This window comes from Brienomyrus brachyistius, chromosome 8 (assembly GCF_023856365.1).
Source record: "Brienomyrus brachyistius isolate T26 chromosome 8, BBRACH_0.4, whole genome shotgun sequence".
NCBI classification, from domain to species: Eukaryota; Metazoa; Chordata; class Actinopteri; order Osteoglossiformes; family Mormyridae; genus Brienomyrus; species Brienomyrus brachyistius.
The window spans coordinates 5,002,087-5,016,066 of NC_064540.1; the positions used below are offsets into that span (position 1 = coordinate 5,002,087).

Genomic DNA, 13,980 nt, shown 5'->3' on the forward strand with positions numbered 1-13,980 from the left:
GACAAGGATCACTGGACAGAGAGATGCTAATAAACTAAGCTAATGAAGAGAAAACACAAGGCAGCTGTGAATGATCAACAGGAGGGCAGGAACAAGAGGTAACACTGACAGGTCATAGGCGTGGCTGACTTGGAGCCATGCCTAGGGGAAAACATGGGGATCAGACAGGCTGAGTGGGCTGAATATAAGAGTACCCCCCCCACCCCAAAGGCACGTCCTCTGGACATGTAGGACTGACATGGGAGGGGACCCAGGGGACCAGACAAGAGGACGGGAACATGAAGGCCAGAACATAGAGCTGGATTTGATGAACTGGATGGGGTAGGACACCAGACAAATGGGCTTTCGGGGTCATGGACCTAGGAAGACAAAACAGAACTTGTAAACAACAAGACCAGGCAAAAGGAACAATGACACCAGATTGAACTAAAGTAGACAGAACTGACAAGAACTGGGGTGGCTTAGAGACAGGGCAGGGTAGGATACCACTCAAAACACGGGAGCAGACATCAAACATTGATGGGCAGCCTACAGACAGGACATAGCCAAAGAAAGGGCAAGTGTGATGACTTCACAATGCAACTAGAGATACAATGGCTGGGGTCAGACTAAAGACAAAAGGGGAAATTACCAAAACAACCAAGATCACAATAAGGCAAACACATGAAGGGACCACAGGAACAGGGACCGGTTAGCCACAGGAACCCCAATAGGATATAGACTGGGGGGAAACAAGAACAGGAGAGGGCAAGAGGACAACAGCTGAAGCACCAAAGGGACTGAGATCAAATAGGGGCTTCTATAGAACCTGCGGACACTGGGCGGTGGTCCCACAACATGAGACCTTTTAAGCCTTGATGGGTCAAGTGGACCCAGGGGTCCCGCATAGTTCGCGGAGTCAGGTGGCATCAAGGAATCAGCTGGGCATGGCTCAGTGGATGCCAATGAACCCTGAGGACTGGGTACACTTGCAGGGTAAAAAGAACAGCGGCAGGAGTCAAACCTGGAGAGCCTCAAGGGGTCTGCTGAACAGGGGGACCCCGAGGAGCCAGTAGGGTAGGTGCTGGACTTGACATAGTTGCCCCGGAAGGTGTGTCCTCTTTGTGATACAGAGATTCAGCCAGCCCCCTGCTTAGCTGTTTTCTGGGGTTGATGATCTCTTCTTGATTTGGGGTTGACATGGCGGTATTCTTAGCTTGGAGGCCATGGACGCTTCTCCTTGGTGGGCGAGCAGGCAGGACCCATCTCAAGGACAACAGGATGGAACCAGATCCGGAGCGAGTGCACTTGGACCGGGTGCACAAGTGACTAGTGCACTCCTGGACCTGATGCTAGTGGAGCAATGGTGGCCACTGGATCAGATGCTGACAGAGCTTCAGCATTTCCTGGGGTAGACACTAGCGGAGCTGTGTGGGCCTCATCAGCAGCAGTGGCAGAGATCTCACCTGAACCAATGATAGAGAGTAGGAGTGTGTTCACTTTTTCTGGGCTGGATGCAGGTGGAGCAGGCAAAGAGGTCTCTTCTAAGACCAGATGCCTATGGAGCAGCAGCCATTTCACTTCGACAGGGTGCAGAAGTGATGGGGGCCTCACTAGGCATTAGCAACTGAGCGGCCTCCTCCAGACTGGGCGCTAGTGGTGGTGCAGCCTCCTCCAGGCTCAGCACCAGTGGATGCGTAGTCTCCTTCAGGCTGGGCACTAGTGGAGTAGCGCCGGCCTCACCGTGGTAGGGCATCTATGGAGCGGTGGCGGCAGTGTCTCCCAGATATGTAGTGGAAGAGGTGGTAGGCCCCACTGTGCAAGATGTGGATCCAGGATGTGACTTTAATCTCCGCTATCTGGGCCGGGAGCCGGTTCAGCTGGTGGGTGCAGGTTCCAGAGTGGGCAAGTTGCAGGCAGCAACCAGCTACCGACGACCATGTAGCGAATTCATCTGACGTTCCCTGTGTCTCTCCTTCATGTGGTCATTCTCCTATCCTCTCTTGCGCTGCCTCCTCCTCTGCTGAGGATAATCAAGGTGAGGTGAGGCATATATGCGTTCCGTTTATTGGATGTCCATCATTGGGGTCGTGGGCTGCAGTGTTTGCTGGCTTGGGAGAGGTACAGCCCAGAAGAATGGTCCTGGGTCCCGACAAGACACATCCTGGAGCTTTCTCTCCGGGCTTATTTTTGTTGTGACAATACCGGGGTTCTTCCTACCTACCATGCACTCCCCTCAGAGGGGGCTAATAATGGGCATTGGGATTGACAGAGGCTAAATGAAGCAACATCAGGGATTATTCCCCCCAGTCCAAAAACATGCTGAGGCTAATTGGAGTTGCTAAATTACCCGTAGGAGTGCGTGTGTGAGTGAATGGTGTGTGAGTGTGCCCTGCAATGGGCTGGCCCCCCATCCAAGGTTGTTCCCTGCCTCGTGCCCATTGCTTCCGGGATAGGCTCCGGACCCCCCGCGACCCAGTAGGATAAGCGGTTTAGAAAATGGATGGATGGATCAGGGATTATTTTCAATTTATACCATTAAGTCTTCAAGGAATTGACAAAATAGATATATTTTTCTCATTTTTTGTAACCAGGCTGCCCCATGAATCATCACTCCCGGCCGTACCTGACATAGTGGCCACTGAGCGTATATGTGCGTATATATTAGAAGAAGCAGGAAAGTGATGACATAGGTAGTGATACCTGCAGAAAATTTTGATTGCGATGGCTATGTAGGCTCAGTTATATTTTTGGGAGTGGCTGCACCGCCTCTTATCTCTTCTATGGTTTCGCCTAGAAGATAAAATAAATTTACTGGCCACCCCCTAGAGCTGCCCTTGGACATAGGAAGTTGAATAATTACTTTACAGGTTCTGAGGATTTCTGCAAACCGATTCACGTTAGTAGAAATTGATTCATGCTTCCTGGAAGTGAGTTAATGCAGATATTTCAGTTGGCGACTGAGTGAAAAACGGCCAGTTCATACTTCACTTTTCCATGTGTGCTTTTCATTGCGTATGATGGAATGTGATGAAAATTTCGTCATCAGGGTTGGCTGTGAACAACTGTGGTCAGTGCACATAGCCCATATTTTTATATCTAGCTCAAACCTTGCGCATCCGTGCACATCGACCACGCATGTGCAAGATAATCGATTAGATATTTCCAGTAGGTGGCAGCGTGGACTTTTATAGATTAGCGGTCAACGACCAAGGAGTAGAGGAAGAGTAGGTGTTGTAGTAGTTACAGTGAGCAGCTGTATGAGGAGGGTCAGAAGTATGTCATTTTTCATATTGTCTGGACCTTATATCAAGTTAAATGGTATTTGAAGAAGCAGCACTATTATGGCATTTAGAAATCTTAACCATAAAATTCACTGAGTAGGTAGGGAAGATTGGGGTCCTGGCTAATTTTCCCGTAAGGATTTCTAAATACTGTGGTTTGCCTTATTACTGTAATACCGCCCAAAACTTGACTAATAACTTTAAGTTTTATGAACTAGGTTTAAAGAGGCATATCTGTTGTCCATGGAGCTCCAATTCACTTCAACCCCCGCCCTCCTCCAAATATTTCATAAACAAAATAGATACCTAGTGCGTAAACTCATAAGATCGCAGCTACCTTGCGTATTAGCAGTACACGCTGCTTCAGCATCTCCTAAATAAGGAACGGAATTATTTAATATTTAGTGTAGTGACTGTTTGTGGCCAATAGGAGGCCCCTGGTCGATGTGTGGTTGGAGTGGTGGTAAACACACTGAGTGAATATGCACAAATCTTCTAAGCTCGCCGGTGGACGTGTTACTCTGTTAAATTAGTAGCCTCATTTATAAAATATAGATATCGTTTATGTTTTAATTGCTAAATAATGCAATGAAATTAGAGTCGATATAAAATACAAAAAACATGCTACAAATTTATTATGCAATATTTCATGTAAAATGTAATAAAATATGATATGTATAACACAGGGCAGGAGTGAGTGTGTGTTGCGAAGCTGTTTGAGGCGCGCAGTGCATGTGCCCTGAAACGCACTGCTGTTGAGCTGAGTGCGCTTTCGCCTGGCTTTTATTCATGCACCAGCTGGTCAGTTCTAGAGTGCATGACAAGACTAACCGTGGGACGTTAAAAGGCTGTAAGTACTGAGTAGGATCTGGACAGCATCAGTTACAGAGCAGCATTAGTGCACACGTAGGTGCTGCAAGACATAAGCGTAACACAAGAACGTGTAAAACAATCCAGAGTCACGCTGCATTCCACGAATGTCCCTAAACTAGAGGGTATGTATATATTACACAGGGAAAAAAAGAAATTTGAAACACGTCTAGCTGAAACGGATTTACCAATGTAAAGTAAATATTTCAAGAATCATTTCCAGTTTTGCTTTTCTTTCTTTTCCTGATCTTCATCTTAACACGGGAAAGCCCTGGATTATGCAGTGCGTGTTAACGGCGCTGCGGGATAATTCAACAGCAGGGGGCACCGTTTAGCTCTGTGTGACAGACACGCTGATTTCTAATCACTACTGGTTTTTTGTGACTTACCAGGATTTCTCACTCGATCTGCATGTACACGATTTCAGCTTTATTTATAAAGTTGTGCTGGACATATGTAGTATTGGCAAAGTGCTATAAATTCCGTTGCATAAGCACAGAAAGTCATACCAGCATTACTATACAAAATGTATTTTTCACAACAGCAAACACATCTGACGGTGACGGAAATGATTAAACAAATCGAACTATATCATGAAACAGACAGAACAATCACCTGTCAAGATAAAATATTACAATAAAAAAATGCATTTAATATTCTGTTGTTGTTGGGTGACTAATAAAAGAAAAAGTTCCCGCTGGGTTTGGTGTTTCTAGTGTTTAGGCGTAGAATTTTATATGACACAAGACGCACAAAAGTTTTAACAGCTGCTACTATAAATTGGCACATTTATGTTAACAAGGAAAAAGATGCATAAAAAGACTGTAAATAGCAGCTTTTGAAATATTCTCAAACTCAAAAATACCTAAAACGCATTTGAAAACATGATCTCAACGCTGTACAGGAAAAATGTGTGTGTGTGTGTGTGTGTGTGTGTGTGTGTGTGTGTGTGTGTGTAAATAAGAAATGAATATATTTTTTCCAGCTTGAATACTTCAACATTTTTTTTTCTTTGTTCGCAAAATGTGTTTCAATAAGGAAATATTAACAAAATAGTTCAAGTGAAAAATAATGCACATATTTTTGTCTTCTTATTTATCCATCACTATTGATGCTATTTGATGGTCAGATGGACTTTTGTATTCTTTATCATTATGTAACTGACCCAATACTTCCGGAACTTCTCGTCCCTGAATCCATAGATCATGGGGCTGAGGAAGCGTGGTATGATGTAGACCAGCAGGAAGTTGACGTAGCGAATCTCCAGGCTGTATTTGGGGAAGTACTGGATGAGGAGGGCTTGCATGGAGGGGACCACGAATGCAAGCATGCAGAGCATCAGCTGCAGGCCATGGAGAAGCACTGTGTTCCTGGCCTTCCTTACAGACTGCAGGTCTCCTGATGCTGCCCGGGCCACCAGCACTATCTTAAAGTAGGTGTAGAAGAGCGTGAGGAAGATGAATGAGAGGAAGACTGCGTCAAAGGCAAGGTTCTTCAAATAGATGGAGGGGTCGGTGAAGAGCAGCGAATGGTCGCAGAAGACATAGGAGTGGAACAGGCCAAGGGGCTTCTTGGCCAGGGTGATGAAGAGGTCCGTCATGGGCATTGACCAGGACAGCAGCAAGATGGCGCCAATGAGTAGCACCGTGCGCCCTACCGTGCAGATATGCTGGTTGTGCAGTGGGAAGCAGATGGCCGTATAGCGCTCCACCGCCATACCAGCCAGGATGAAGGGGGTGCAGCGGGTGGTCAGCACAGCCACCATCACCAGCACGCAGCAGGCTGAAGCATGGACCTTGAAGAACAGGTAGCTGATCACGTAGAGGGTCGTCACCAGGGTCAGCTGCACTGTGTCGTTGATTACCATGGCGATGAACATGATGTAGCGCGGGTCCTCGTAGAAGAGGCTGTGCTTCAGGAAGGTCCCCACCATGCTGCTGTTGATTAAACTCAACGTCATCCAAACCAGCACAGCCACGATATTTTTGGTGAAAACCACGAGGAAGCTCTCCCTCAGAAAGCCTGCTAGCTCCTGGGCAACGGCGGTCATGTTCGGTGCGACAAGAGACGAATTCATGTTTTGGAGCTGCAAACAAAAAGACAGTTTCTTGCTGTGATCTCTGCGATAAATGCTGTGAATACGACCGTATGTCCTTCTGACGCCTGGCTTCTCAAACTGGGTGTTTTTTTTTTTCTTTTCGTTTTTTGTCAATTTTTTTGGCAAATGTGAACCCAAATATCATTGTATTATTTGCATGCATACAGTCTGCACATAGAATCATAAAATAAAAAAGTGTAATATATCAAAATAAGAAGTCACAACGTAAAGTAAAAAAAAGTATGAGCTACAAAAGAGTGTAAAAAGCAAAAAAAAAAATGTTTTTTTTTTTATATTAAAAATTTTATCATAAAATATTTCAAATGAAAACACCCACACAAACTTTAAAGAACTCGACATATCAAGTTTTGGATACGCAAAGAAATACACATGGCTAGAAATAAGCGATTAATATATTGCATCAGAATAAATATTTCTATAATGCATGATTATTTGTCTTTCATTGTGAGTTACCTGCTGCCAGAATGTTACTGAATATTGCTGCTGCGAATAAGATGTTTTGGCAGGTAGCCATAAGAACATCTCTGTTAATAATGTTTAAATAATATCTGTTGCAGCATCGCATTGAAAAAAAAAAGTCAAATGCAGAAGAACTGTTTGGAATTACAGCTGAACGAAACCTAGTGATGTAGTGTGTGTCTGACTTACCTCGTCTGGTTCAGATACCTGAGGTTACTCTGGGATTTTAAAGCATGACCTGCGGTTATGTGTCATTGATTAGGATGTTGTGGCTGATGTCAGAGACGGCATTATAATGAGGGTCTGGAGACAAGGACACCTTGTGAGCTGGGATTCAGGGGAGGTGTTTTGCTGCTTTCTGAATCCCAAGTCATTTCCAGCAAAGTCCAATGATGTTTCTTGTTTTTTATATTAAGAAAATAAGCCGCAGCTGTACTACATTCTCAACGAGCTGCACACAAGGTTGTTCATACGCTACTCCTCTAAACCCTGCTAAGGTAGATAAACAGATGATACATCATAGGGTCTAAGGTCAAGGAAAAAGGGCATCATTATCTATGTCAGTATAGGGGTCAAGCCCAGAAAGTAGGGTGGTATGCAGGGACAACCAGAGATTGTGCTCTGGAGGTAAGATTATCGTAAATTATATGACGCACATGTGTTTATTATAATATTTTATTTAAAAATTCAAAAAAGGCAAGTTTTTGGAAATATTTACTAACAATAATGGGAATGTTTTGTCAGTGTAAACATGCCAATGTCCACTCCAGCTTTGAGATACAAGATGTCCGTGTGAGGCTGGTGCAGCGGAATGCTGACTCATTCAGCCACACCCGGTACAAAGAACAAGGAGTGATATGCAAATTATTGCAATATACAAAGGAGCCAATACACAACAGACGTGCGGTGAAAGCATTTTCGTGTTAATTTATTTTGCTTTGCATACTACAGAAAGGTGAAATGTGCCCCGATGAGGAATGTTCTTTAGTAGGACTATGTAATTCATTTATTGCTCTTAACAGAGTGTGGAATGAGCAATATGTTTGGGGGGGGGGAGGGAGCAGTGATTTTGTGCCTCCTCATTGTCGACAGTTTCATTAAAGGTTTATGGGGGTGGAGTTCAATGACACAGAATCAACTGGAACAGAAGTATTATAGTACAATCACAATGTTGAAAGAAAATATTGAGGGGATTTGTGATATTTTAGAAATCCCAACACATGTATACATTCATATATGCATATGCATTTATTACTTAAACAAAACACTTGATGTTTTTTTACTATTTGACCACTAGAGACCACTTTTCATTAACAAAGACACATTTGAATTAGGGCCTATTTAGAAGACATATCAGCACATGTCTATGTATATTTATTAATTCATAATTTATATACTTATTTCTCCTTTCATCTGTTTGTTCGGTTTGGAGACTCACTCTTTATCTTCTTACACACTCACAATGCGGAGAATGCTAGCAGGTCTGACCCGACCAACATTGCAGATAGAGTCTCTTTTTAAGTACTGGTAAAACTTTTCGTCTCGAATACCATAAATGATGGGGCTTAGAAATCGCGGGAGCATGAACACAATCAGATACGTGGCAAAGCGGATCTCTGCAGCATATCCTGGGGAAATCTGGTTAATGGCCAACTCGACGCTTGAAGAAACATAGGAGAGCATACACATCAGAAGCTGGACCCCATGCAGAAGGATGGTTTTCCTAGCCTTCTGGGCCAAGACCCTCTCTGTGGACAGAGCTTTTGCAGCCCACATGATGCGCAGGTAGGTGTAAACCAAGGTGAAGAACACGAACGAAAAGTATAAAGCGTCAAAGGCCTGCCTCCGGTAGGTCTGCCTGGGGTCTTTAAAAATATTGTGTCGCATGCAGAAGACAGATGTGTAGAAGAAGCTGATTGGCTCGTTGCTCAAAGTGATGAAGAGGTCGGCTGTTTCTGGGGTAATGCACAGGAACCAGATGAAACCGATGAGGAAGTATGTTCGCCTGACCGTGCAGATCTGGGAATGCCGGAGGGGTTTGCTTACTGCGATGTAGCGCTCGAGCGCCATGCCGGACAGGTTGATGGGCGTGTTCCGCGTGGTGAAGATGGTCACCAGGAGGAAAAAGCAGCAGACTGACACATTGATGGTGTACAGGACGTAGCTCAAGATGAAGAGCATTATGCTTACCGTTAGCTGGATGGCATCGCTGATTACCATGTGAATGAAGAGGATGTAACGAGGATCTTGGTAAAACATCTGGTGCCTGAAGAAGGTGATGATGACAGTGCAGTTAATGTAGCTGATGCCCAACCAGATTGAAACAACAATAAAGTTTTTCAAAAACGCTGTAGAAAACAAATCCCGGGCAAGTACTGGAGTCGTCTTGTTCATATATGGTGCTTCCAGTACTGTAGAGCTCATTGTTCTGTCGGTTCAATCTGTGAATTGACAAAGAAGAAAGTACAGATATGGTGTGTTTTAGAAATGAGCACATTCAACATAAATGCATTGTGGCAATGCATGCACTAAAATGTATGTATTCGTTATTTAGAAACCAAAATTAACCGAAATACAAACACTTTACAAAAAATCAAGTGGGAATGATTTTTATGCAATAATTATATTCGTTTAATACTGCATCAATGGCAAAATATGCCACCTTTTTACCAATAATTAAGTGCACTTATACATTTATTAAATGCAATGTTTATTATAATTAGAAATTGATATCCAAAGGTCAAAATTTTTCACACCCATTTTTTGACTTGGTTCTCTGTAACATAGAAATTAATAGGTATTTATTTGACGCAGAAGCCGTTACCTTTCGCTGTTCAGCCGTGCCCCTCTCCAGCATGGCAGTTTTGGTAAAATAAAATAATCCTTTCAGTTAGACATCCTAGTGAAAAAAGGCAGCTTACGAAATGCTCTGGCATTGAGGTGCTGGGGAACTCACTTTATAAATGTTTCAGACCAGACCTTATTTTTTCTCCATTAGAAACATGTGATATAATTGATGTCCAGGGACTGATGTCATCAAATCCCATCACAATTTTGCCACACAGAATGTGTGCCTGTGTGGCAAATTTTGCCTGCAGAAAACAAATACAGCCTTAATAACTGTAGGAAACCTTAACTTGAAATATGAAAAAGACATGGTATAAACTTCATATTTATGATTCCAAAAATGAGGCAAATGCCAAAATGTATTAAAGACATTGATGGAAGATTGAAACACTCATTGTAGGACAAAAATGACAATGACCGTAAAATAGTAATAGTAAACAGCTGTGTATGCTCTGCTTATGAATGGAAGGTTGTTGGTTCGAATCCCAGACTTGGCAGAGTGATTTCACAGTCATGCCCTTGCGAAAGGCCCTTAACACCCAACTGCTCCAGGAATTGTTTGACCCTGCTTTCCCTCTAAACAAACAAACAAACAAACAAACAAATATGGTGCCTTGCGAAATAAGTAAAACGTAACAACAGTTGTCTTGCAGTCCTTTGGTATTTTGTCTGACAACCAAAACTTCTTGACTAAACAGCTATAATTGTATAATTATATATTTATATAATTATAATTAGGTAATTATGAATATAATTCCCTCAGTCCAGAAAATTCTGTGACCCCCTTTTGGGGCAGTGTCTGTCACATGGATGCTAGGTCTCTAACACCTATTAGAAACAAAGAAATTCAAAGCACCTTTGCCTAGAGGTGATATAATCAGTTCCGATGTCTAAATCTGATTATACTGATGCCACGTTGTGCACGGTGCTGGCAGCGAGGTGACCCCACTGGGTAGGCCCCATTCCTCATGGGCGAGGCCCAAGCACTCCACCATACCTACGAGGATTACGGTGCACTAAAGGCTGAGATTTTAGCCATGATTGAGGCCAGGGAGTGGGTAGGCTCCACTGCCGCCATACGCAAGGGTGGGGGGTTGGGGGATAACCCTGGGGTAACAGAGGTGAGTGTGGGGGCTGTCATGAGGACCTGAGGAGCGACCTGTAGCTTTCAGCAGCCATTGGACCATGCACCACCACTCCCCAGAGTTCCCACCTCACGAACCACCACAGCCAGAAACAGAAATAATCAGCGTCCTGTAGACAATCAGAGAGCCGCGATTCTCCACCTCCTCCCGATGTAACCGCTGGCAGACAGAGGCACACCAAGGGCTCCTACTGCCCCCTGGCTGCTTCCACACCGTAATGCTGCCCTGCTCCTTCTGGTGGCAGAGACCCCGCCTTCACCTTCCCCTGCCGGGTTGTGGTTAATGCACTAGTAAAAAAAACGTGTTGTTTACACTGCAACCACTGTCTCAAGTCCCTGGATTCTGCTTACACCCTGACAGTGATTTGCAAAAATATGGTGATGGGGGCACTGTGTAAAAAACACACATTTGCATGTAAGACCACTGATGACTTAATGGAAATTATGCTACAATATTTTGGTGTTTAATCAGATTAGCAAAGCTATTGGCGCTGATTTAGCTCCATACTAATCCAGACAATAAGAGATATGTTTATGTGTTCTTCATTTATATATTTAACATTTGCATTTAATTAAAAAAAATGAAGAACTCCAGTACATTTCGTGCTGATTTAGGGATTTCGAAGGACTGTTTAAGCAGGCGGGGTGCCGTTAGTTGGATTGTCATTCGATATGATTTTTCAGTTTGTCATGGTCATCCTGATTGCAAATTTACAGACTAGTAATAGGTGCTGGGCGGGGATAGGTTTTGCTTTATTATAAACTAGGTGGGGTCCAGAGGAGATGGAGGGGACCCAATTGCACACGGGGAGTTGGATGAGACTGGTGGACAAGGCTGTGGGTGTGCTAATACCTTCGGAGGCAGAATTATTAGAGATCGAACTGGAGGTTGCTGTGTCCTGCCAGCGGAGGATAGGGTGCCAGCGGCCGGACGGGGGAGCGACGTCGAGATCGTCGAGTCTGCAAAGTAGCTGGTCCTCCAGAATAAAGGGGAGCAGGAGGTAGAAATGGATATACGGCCGGTTAGTGTTGAACAGACAGAGGACCATCCAGCCTTGTCCCTGCAAGGAGAGGGGTTGACTGGGGATCAACAGAGGCAATTGACGAACCTGCTTCATAGATGGACGCACATCTTTGTGGCCAATGAAGAAGATTATTGGCGGACCAGTGCTGTGTTGAATTCCATTCCAACAGGTGATGCCCCTCCAGTGCGGGAGCGTTACCAGCCAGGTCCCCCAAGCTTGTATTTAGAGCTACATGTACGGATCCTGCTGCAGGGAATGTTGGCCAGCGGGGTGGTGACGGAGAGTTCCAGTCCTTGGTGAGGCCCAGTGGTCCTTGTGAGGAAGAAGGATGGTAGTTGGCGTTTTTGTGTGGATTACCGCAAGCTCAATGCGGTCACGCATAAGGATGCCTTCCCTCTCCCTCGTAGTGAAGAATCCTTGGCAGGGATGAGGAGGGCGATGTGGTACTCTATGCTGGATTTAGCCAGTGGCTACTGGCAGGTGGAAGTTCATCCCCAGGATAAGAAGACTGCCTTTACGACACCCATGGGCCTCTATCAGTGGGATCGGATGCCGTTTGGTCTTTGTAATGCACCTGCTACCTTCCAGCGCCTGATGCAGAGATGTTTGGGAGGGCAGGGTTTTAACGTTTGGGGCACCATGGCTTGAAGTTACATCTGCAGAAATGAAAGTTGTTCCAACGGGAGGGGGAGTACTTGGGCCATAAAATGAGCCAACAGGGAGTGGCGGTGGACCCAGGGAAGAAAGCAGTAGTGCAGTGGCCCATTCCCACAACTGTGAGGGAGGTATGTTGCTTCCTGGGGTTTGTGGGTTATTATCGGCGGTTTGTCCCGGGTTCTCTAAGGTGGTTGGGCCACTGAACAGCTTACTGCAAGGCTCGGGAGGCACAAAAAAGGCCAGTATTATTTGGACCTCTGCTTGTCAAGTTGCTTTTGATGCCTTAAAAAGAGCACTTACCCAGGCTCCTGTTTTAGCGTATGCAGATTTTACAGCGCCCTTTCGGTTATACACCGATGCTAGTTTCCAAGGCTTGGGGGCCATGTTGGCTCAGGTGCAGGAGGGGAAGGAGCGTGTGATTGGTTACGCTAGTCGTAGTCTTTACCCAGCTGAGTGGAATGATAAGAACTATAGCTCCTTTAAATTGGAACTTCTTGCTCTGCAATGGGCTGTTACGGAGAAATTTAAAGATTATCTGTGGGGGGTAACGTTTGAGGTGTATACAGATACTCGGCCTTCGACTCACCTTCATACCGCTACTTTGGGTGCAATGGAGCAGAGATGGGTGGCACAGCTGGCCAGTTTTGATTTCCAGGTACATTACAGGCCTGGAATGACAAATCAGAATGCTCATGCTTTGTCTCGGGTGCCAACAGAGGCTAGTAATAGTTTGGTTGAAGTGGAGCCAGTCCCCTGCGAACCACCTATTTGGGTTGGGTGCAGGGAGGGTTGTGGAGATGGATGGTTTAGAAGTTGATTGGCTAAGCATTCAAGAGAGGGATCCGGATTTGGTGAAGTTATGGCAATGGAAGGGAAGAGAGGTGGCCCAGTCAGTGGATCCCCAGACCCTTACATCTGATGGAAGGCGGGTTTTGGGGGAATGGGAATGGTTGTGTTTGTGTAGGAGGGGTCCTGAAGCGGCAGAGTCAGGATCCAGCTACCGGGCAACTTTTGCCTCCAGTGGTTGTACCCGTTCTGGAGTGGCATAAGGTGTGGTTCTCCTATCATCAGGCCCTAGGTCATGCTCGAGGGCAACGGATGGTATAGGCCCTTAGGGGTTGGGTCTTCTGGAAAGGAATGGTAGGGGATTTACGGCGCTGGGAGGCTGAGTGCCGGCAGTGTACGTTGGGTCGGGCCGGGCCGGAAGAGAAGGCTCCTCTTCAACCTGTGGTGAGTCGTTATGAGTCGTTTGAAATTTTGGCGATGGATTATTTGTTGTTGGGGCGAGTGAATGATTCTTATCCATATATTCTGGTTATTCCTGATCTCGGAAAGCTGGGATCTTCTGCTGACCAGTACTAAGTTTTACTCATTAATTCTGTGTGGGGAAAGGGGCGAGGGAAGCTTCCGTTAAGGGGGCGTGTGAGGCTCCGTAGCTACTGTCGACCCTCTGTAGCTGAGTGTGTGCTTTGATACTAATCTACAAGGTTTGGGAGGTGTGGTATATTTGCATGTGTAAGTTAGATTGCTTTGATGTGTTGTTTGTACTCACTTGCTGTGTAGCGTGATCCCTCCCATGGTAATTTGGGAGTGTTA

General features: G+C 45.2%; 2 protein-coding genes across 3 annotated transcripts; both read right to left on the reverse strand.

Annotated features, from left to right (window-relative positions):
• Positions 1 to 5,065: 5,065 nt before the first annotated feature.
• Positions 5,066 to 6,986, reverse strand: LOC125748205 (odorant receptor 131-2-like). Of its 2 annotated transcripts, none has more exons than XM_049024132.1 (2): positions 6,901 to 6,986; positions 5,066 to 6,219 (listed from the first exon to the last, which is right to left on the reverse strand). In XM_049024132.1, exon 2 carries the CDS (start codon positions 6,208 to 6,210, stop codon positions 5,248 to 5,250), a length of 963 nt encoding a protein of 320 aa, XP_048880089.1. In that variant the 5' UTR covers positions 6,211 to 6,219; positions 6,901 to 6,986; the 3' UTR covers positions 5,066 to 5,247. The 2 variants fall into 2 exon arrangements, with proteins under 2 accessions (XP_048880089.1, XP_048880088.1); XM_049024131.1 differs by lacking the exon at positions 6,901 to 6,986 and adding an exon at positions 6,706 to 6,888.
• Positions 6,987 to 7,616: 630 nt separating this feature from the next.
• Positions 7,617 to 9,645, reverse strand: LOC125748206 (odorant receptor 131-2-like). Its single transcript, XM_049024133.1, has 2 exons — positions 9,536 to 9,645; positions 7,617 to 9,152 (listed from the first exon to the last, which is right to left on the reverse strand). Exon 2 carries the CDS (start codon positions 9,133 to 9,135, stop codon positions 8,161 to 8,163), a length of 975 nt encoding a protein of 324 aa, XP_048880090.1. The 5' UTR covers positions 9,136 to 9,152; positions 9,536 to 9,645; the 3' UTR covers positions 7,617 to 8,160.
• Between the last annotated feature and the right edge of the window lie 4,335 nt (positions 9,646 to 13,980).